The sequence below is a fragment of the Rutidosis leptorrhynchoides genome, chromosome 1 (genome assembly GCF_046630445.1).
Source record: "Rutidosis leptorrhynchoides isolate AG116_Rl617_1_P2 chromosome 1, CSIRO_AGI_Rlap_v1, whole genome shotgun sequence".
Classification (NCBI taxonomy): Eukaryota; Viridiplantae; Streptophyta; class Magnoliopsida; order Asterales; family Asteraceae; genus Rutidosis; species Rutidosis leptorrhynchoides.
The window spans coordinates 13,185,240-13,192,707 of NC_092333.1; the positions used below are offsets into that span (position 1 = coordinate 13,185,240).

The 7,468-nt window shown below is 34.2% G+C and overlaps 2 protein-coding genes across 2 annotated transcripts in view; one reads left to right on the plus strand and one right to left on the minus strand.

The window, feature by feature from the left end:
- The window catches only part of LOC139856800 (protein NRT1/ PTR FAMILY 2.7-like), a 51,258-nt gene extending 48,990 nt beyond the window's left edge, over nt 1–2,268 (minus strand). The window contains 4 exon segments of the mRNA XM_071845508.1: nt 1,064–1,605; nt 1,685–1,780; nt 1,782–1,903; nt 2,192–2,268. Coding sequence (XP_071701609.1) covers nt 1,064–1,605; nt 1,685–1,780; nt 1,782–1,903; nt 2,192–2,258 — 827 coding nt within the window. The 5' untranslated portion in view covers nt 2,259–2,268.
- A 2,191-nt stretch (nt 2,269–4,459) lies between these two features.
- On the plus strand, nt 4,460–7,265 carry LOC139886396 (uncharacterized). Its single transcript, XM_071870209.1, has 5 exons — nt 4,460–4,678; nt 5,337–5,599; nt 5,833–6,044; nt 6,229–6,496; nt 6,791–7,265. Exons 1-5 carry the CDS (start codon nt 4,597–4,599, stop codon nt 7,085–7,087), a joined length of 1,122 nt encoding a protein of 373 aa, XP_071726310.1. The 5' UTR covers nt 4,460–4,596; the 3' UTR covers nt 7,088–7,265.
- Nucleotides 7,266–7,468: the final 203 nt, after the last annotated feature.

A 7,468-nucleotide genomic window follows, 5' to 3' on the forward strand; every position in this document is an offset into this window, starting at 1 on the left:
AACCCCCTAACTTTTATTAAAATACAAATCGAACCTCCACTTTATACGTAATTTTTTTCAAATTTCACAAACTTAACCCACTAACTTTTATTAAAATACAAATCGAACCCTCACTTTACTAACTTTTTTAAGGTAAAGTGGAAATGAGTAGCACTATTCCTTTTTCAATTTGCACAAACTTAACCCCTAACTTTCATTAAAATACAAATCGAACCCCCACTTTATACGTATATTTTTTTTCCAAATTTCACAAGCTTAACCCCTAACTTTTATTAAAATACAAATAGAACCCCCACTTTACTAACTTTTTTTTTAACTAATATTCAATTTTCACAAACTTAACCCCTAACTTTTATTAAAATACAAATCGAACCCCCACTTTATACGTAAATTTTTTTCAAATTTCACAAACTTAACCCACTAACTTTTATTAAAATGCAAATCGAACCCCCACTTTACTAACTTTTTTTTTTTAAATAAAACCCGAACGCTAAAAGAAGCAACTTTCACAAAAGGAACAACCCTTCAATGTTATGTCAAAAAAAATTCTTTTTTACAAAATAGATCAAGACTTTTTTTTTAACTCGCATTCAAAACGGAGCCCCCGGCGCGAAGCGAGGGCTCCAAAACTAGTTAGTATTATAAGGAAATTACTCACAATAGTACTAATTGTTTCATTAGAAATCCCCTATATATACTCTGTAAAAAGGAGTTGTCGTTTCTCGAGTTTTCGCAAATATTTCTATTTCATTTTCAAAGGATCCCAAAACTTCGAGCAAAAAACAAGTGATAATATATGATGATGTATTTTTCAAAACATCCAAAAATATTTTTGGTCTCTATGTTGTTCTATATTAACCCAAGGAAAAAATCAATTCACACCCTAAAAAACGGATAAGGTATTTTATGTTCAAGCTAACCACAAAGCACAAATGTGATAAACTGTTAGTGAGGTTTTAACTAAGATACTTTGTGAGAATATAAGAACTCCAACAACTAGGCTATGTCGGTTATCTCCAACAACTAGGCTATGTCGGTTATCTGCAAATTAAAAGATGCTTACTTGAAGTTGTTTGACGGGCTTGTAATTGTTTCCACCATCTTATTTTGTCTCTCTTGTGGCTCTTGATAATAGTCTTCCAACTTGGATGATAACAAAACATTTCTTTTCTGAAAAGCCGCCACGATAACACACGCGAGCCTCGTAAAGGGGCTTCCTTGTGGCTTGAGAAAGCGATAATATCGTTTTCCCAACACAAATATAACTAAAGCAAACAGGTTAGCCAAAACACATAGACCAAACCCAAGTGCCCAACTCACCTTGTCTTCGACGTATATGATCCCAACCACACTTATAAGTGTCGCAGCATAAAACGTAAAAAAGTGCCAATTAAAGAAAACCCCTTGATGATTTGTGTTATTGAATTGGTCAGCTCCCATTGTTGCCAATGTGAACCGTGTCCCTGCGGCTCCTATGCTTGCAAGACTTGTGTATAAAACGAAGAGTTGAGGTTTTGAAGGTTGTCGGCACGAACTTGATCCACTTTCACATGATGGAGGTTTTAGTGGATCTAGTATCGCGGTTAGGGTCAGTAGCATCACACCCTGCCAAAAAATTATTTCAAAATAAGACTATATAATTTAACCAAAGGTTACTATTATCGAACCGAATTGTAATACATACCACCAACGACAACGAAGATGATATGATGACGACAACAAAAGAACCAAGAAATGAGTCTGCAAAGATTGCGCCGACAATTGGGAAAAGATTGATGCAAACCATTGATAATGTTTGCAATTTGAGCCGCATCAACGCTCTTAAAGTTAAACTCTTCTATCAGATAAACTATAATGTTGTTACTCCATCCTCCAACCGCGAGTGTCAAACCAGCCATTGTTGCTACAATCAGCCAAAGTTTAAGATATACAACTAAATTATGCATGGTTAATTACATCAAGCTACTAGCTACTCTGTAACATCTTGCGTGATTAAAAAAATTTAATGGACAACTCAGTTATCTAAAGTTCAAGTGAAAATTGTAGTATTGTTATAATTTAACCGGTTTGCATATGTAAATTAATCAACAAACAATAGAAGTTTCATAATTCTGTACTTTGAGAGATTGCCTTAAAAAAGTCTCTAAGCATGCATGCATGTGTACAAATTGAGAGATAGAGATCGAGAAACCTATGAAGAAAGGGAAGGTGATCCAGCCACCTTGATTGAGGGGAGGTGAAGGACCTTGTGCTTCCATGGTTGCAAATATTTTGTTAGTATTACAAATACTACTACTTTTTAAAACAATATAATGCTGTTTTGACAAGAGGACATAGTGCTTAATTTTATCATCGTCAATGATTAATTTTAGAAGCTTCTTATACCTTTATCATTCATAAGTTGATTTATTTAGGTAAATACAAAAATTCAATCCATCATTTGGACAAATGTATGACTATCTCATGCCCCACTTTCGGTAAAATTGAGTAGTATTGTTGTCATAGAACATAGAAGAATTAAAAACGAAAATATACTCTAAAAAATCACAGTGAATGTGTAGAATTGAATGAAGTGAAGTTGATTGTTATCAAGTAAAACTAAATTGACCTTTCTTTTAATACGGAGTACAATACAATACAAAAATAAATTCTATTGTAATACAAAAATAAATTGACCTTTCCTTTCATTTAACTCACTCTTGAGTATATATAAGCATAAAAGAAATAGGCTAATATATACAAAGACAAAATTGCTGAAATAGTCCCTGTGGTTTGTACCAAAATGCTAGTTTCGTCCCTGTGCTTTTTTTTTGATGGATTTGGTCCCGGTGGTTTGTAAAAGTTGTTGATTTAGTCCCTCTGACCGACGGCCGTCAAAAAGTGTAGTTAACTCCAGTCATGTGCCAGACATGTGAGGGTATTTTCGTCAGTTTCTTTCCTTTATTTACAATATTGCTGAAATGGTCCCCGTGGTTTGTAACAAAGTTGCTGAATTAATCCCGGTGGTTTGTAACAAAATTGCTGAAATCTTTATCCCCAAAATTGCTGAAATACCTTAAATCTCACCCACCAATTCATTACAAACAATTTCTTCAACTCATTCCCAACACTTTCTTCCCCAAAATCAAAATCAATATTAAGTTACAAATTCAATCGTCCATAGATTAACTCAACTTCTGTTTTAGCGAATCCATTCACGTAATTTATTTACGATCGTATAATTTATGATTTATACAACAAATCCTTAAATTTTTTAAGACTCGGTGGATCTGGGTCATATCAGACCAACATCAGGTGGTGGCGGTTGTTGAACTCGGTTCGAGTATGACAGTGATGGGTTCCGGCAACAAGGTCCGAGACATCATCATCATCCTAATGTATCTTATGCGAATGGAAAGAACTCCGACTAGATCTGAAACTGGTTTCGGTTCGGGTACCAATATGTTTTTTTAGATCTACAATGAATCACGTTTCAGATCCGATACAAATTGCATTTAAGAAGGACCGGGTTGATTTATCTTTTACGATTGGATAATAAATCAATGACCCAACTAATTTGATGAATTTGAATAGATATGTGTCTGAACATGTGTAATGTAGTGTGAATTTTGTTTTAATCAAAATAAATGAATTAATTCGTTTGCTTGCTGCTAATGAAAATTTCAATATTTATATATTTTTGGATCTAGTTTTCATGAAATTAATTTTGTAACATGAAGTTAGATTTTGTAATTTGATTTTGTAAATTGGATATTGTTGCTTTGTTCATTTTCAAGAAAAACACCCAGATTCTTGATTTGTATATTATATGTATGGTGAAAAGAATAAAAGAATTGAATAATAATTTATTTAATTTTTGGTTTTCGGATGTTTTTTTTAATGGCAGGTTTTAGGATGTTTTTGAAAAAGTTTATATTTATATGTTGTTTAAAGTGTTTGAAGAATTGGTGGGTTTAATTTTACCATGTTAATTAAACTGATTGAATAAAATGAAAAAATTAGGGTTTGTTCATAGTTTTTTGGGGATAAAGATGAAGGTGGGGAAGACAAAATTGTTGAAATGGTCCTAGGAATGAAACCAGCGATTTTGTTACAAACCACATGGACTAATTCAGCAACTTTGTTACAAACTACAGGGACCATTTCAGCAATATTGTAAATAAAGGAAAGAAACTGACGAAAATACCCTCACATGTCTGGCACATGACTGGAGTTAACGGCATTTTTTGACGGCCGTCGGTCAGAGGGACTAAATCAGCAACTTTTACAAACCACCGGGACCAAATCCATCAAAAAAAAAGCACAGGGACGAAACTAGCATTTTAGTACAAACCACAGGGACTATTTCAGCAATTTTGTCATATACAAATTATAAGCTTTGGGGAGTAAGGGGTAGATACAAATAAAGTTGAAGGATGATATTTGTAATTTTGTTTCAAACAGTTTTTCGTGCAACTGCGGCTAGTCAAGATGATGAGTATGTGGCCAGCGCAAAAGCCTAAATACTGTCGTCCGGTTCAATTGATTATGCACATAAAATAAATAAAATAAAATTAGATTTATTGTTATTTTGTTCACATCAAAATCGCAACACACATGGCAAAGATTTCTGCTGCATCAGCAAGGTCACACACCAGGAAGAACAATTCATCCAATTCCACTTCTTTTCTTCAAAAAGGTTCTTTTATCTTCCGATTTTTCTAGATTATTATTGAATACAGTAGATTATTATTGGATTATATTTATTATTCGAATCTGATTCAGAAACTAGGATTTATGATTGTTTTCAAAGTTTTGAGCATGTTCATGAGAAATTTTAATGAATATATAGGTTCTATTCTGTTATACAGAACGTAGATGATATGCAATTATGCATAATTAGATTTAGGGTTAAGTTTATTATTAAAATTTATTTATTGCTGTTTGATGTTGTATGTATCTGATTTTTGACCTCTTTTATGAGTTGTCAACCAGTGGTCTGGTGTATGAATCGGCAACTTATTCTGCCAGGTATCCAAAAATCATCTGTTACCTGATGTAGAAGCTGATGTCATTGAATACGTAGAATAGCAGATATTGAAAGTTGATATATACAGTGGAAACTTTCAAAGTTGGATACATCATACATACATTGATTATACATACAATGGAACCTTAACATTGACCCTGCCTTAATATATACTGTAGTTATTATAAGGGAGAAGTTAGGTTAAAAAATAGGACTATTTGAACTCGTATTCCTTTACAAAAAACTTAACATAAACAATTTTGAAGTCATATCTCTGTTGTTAACATATCCAATTCTTAACATTCCTGGTCCTCTGTGAACTACTTAGGGATTTTTAAGAAATTGCTGCTTGTATTTTTCACGGGGTTTTTGGCATGGGCGTATCAAGCAACACGTCCACCACCTCCAAAGATATGTGGATCTCCCAATGGTCCACCTATTACATCACCAAGGATAAAGCTTCGTGACGGAAGACATTTGTCGTATCTAGAATACGGTGTTCCGAAAGAGACGGCCAAGTACAAAATCATCTTTTTGCATGGTTTTGCTAATTCAAAACTTCATAATCTTCTTGCTGCTGCTGCCTCTCCGGTAGAGATCTATCCATCTTTTACTTGTTTATTTCAAGGTTTCACTTTTTGTACAACAAATGAGTTAGATTTACACACGTTTCCTGTTTTCTATTTTTTTACATATTTAATATACGCTCTTACAAGGTTTAAAGTTGTATAGTAGACACATCTGCTTGCTTGAAACAGTTTCGTGTAAAATTTGATGTCTAATCATTTTTAACTGTAGGTCATATATTTCGTGTAATATTACAGGATCTTATTAAGGATTTAGGTGTGTACTCTGTTGCATTTGACCGGCCTGGTTACGGAGAGAGTGATCCAGATCCCAATCGAACTCTCAAGAGTTTGGTTTTGGACATAGAGGAGCTCGCTGATCAGCTTGAACTTGGATCTAAGTTCTATGTAGTTGGAATGTCTATGGGTGGCGAACTAGTTTGGCCCGTTCTTAAGTACATCCCTCACAGGTGATGTAAATTGAATTCCGAATACATTTTAACCATGTTATTTGAGGTGACTGTATTGTTGGGTCGGGCAGTTTGGGTAATAAGTCAAAAATACCAAAAGATGGGTTCAATTTGATACATTTTGTATTCTTTTTTGTAGGAAGTTGTTACAATTTTGTTTATGTTGTATTTGTGAATTTAACAGACTAGCAGGAGCAGGTCTTATTGCTCCGGTAGTTAATCATTGGTGGCCTAGCTTCCCTTTGAACATATCTAGTGAAGTATATTCTGAGTTGTTTACGCAAGACCAGTGGTGTCTGCGTGTTGTTCACCACCTACCATGGCTGACATATTGGTGGAACACTCAAAAATGGTTCCCCGCTTCTGCTGTTGCTTCTAATTCCCTTAAAATGTTTTCTCCCCCAGACATGGAGGTTTTGTCAAAACTGAAGGGTCAAACCGAAGCACAAAAGGTACTTTTCTTCTATACTACTTTGCAGATTTTGGGTCGTCAATTATTAGTGTTAGCAATTTCGACCCGTTAATTTATAAATGGGCGGATTTAGGTTTTTCTTTTTAATCTCTTTAACGGTCAAAATCAGCAGTTAGAATATATATATATATATATATATATATATATATATATTTTTTTTTATTTTTTTGAATCACAAGTTGTTTTTTAATTAATAGTAGTATGGAAGTTATTTGCTTTTGTATAATTTTACTTAGCTAGTTTGCCTTGTGCTATTTTTTTAAATGTGTTAAAGACACAACCAAGACAGCAGGGAGAATACGAGTCACTTCATCGCGATTTGATGATTGCATTTGGCAAGTGGGAATTTGATCCAATGGAACTCGAGAACCCATTTCCGGATGGTGAAGGATCAGTTCATGTATGGCAAGGTGATGATGATCGGTTTACGCCTGTGAAACTGCAACGTTATATTGCACAACAACTCCCATGGATCAATTACCACGAGCTCCCACGTGCTGGTCACTTGTTTATTTTTGCTGATGGGATGGCCGACACTATCCTCAAAGCGCTTCTAAATGTACGGGATTAGGTTCACATCTAAGTCGTATCTTGGTGTCGTGTTGTGTATGATTTTATATTACGTATTTTGCTCCATGGGTCAATTTACATTGCTTACAGTAGTACAAGAGTGGTGTCAATGTTTGCTATGTAAAGTATATGTGAAAGTGCACTTTGGTTAATATAATCTAAATGGAATATATGCTTCATGGCGTTTTTGTTCAGTGGGTCAATTGTATTAAATAGAAAAACTTCATCAAAGAGATGAAGGAATTACAAGATCCAATCCAAAGAAGGATGGTCATAAAATGTACAACACAACAATTAAGCGCTACGAATTAGCATCCATGGATTATCCCATATATAATATTGATGTCTCTGACATAATTTGTTGATAGACGCGCAAAGGAAC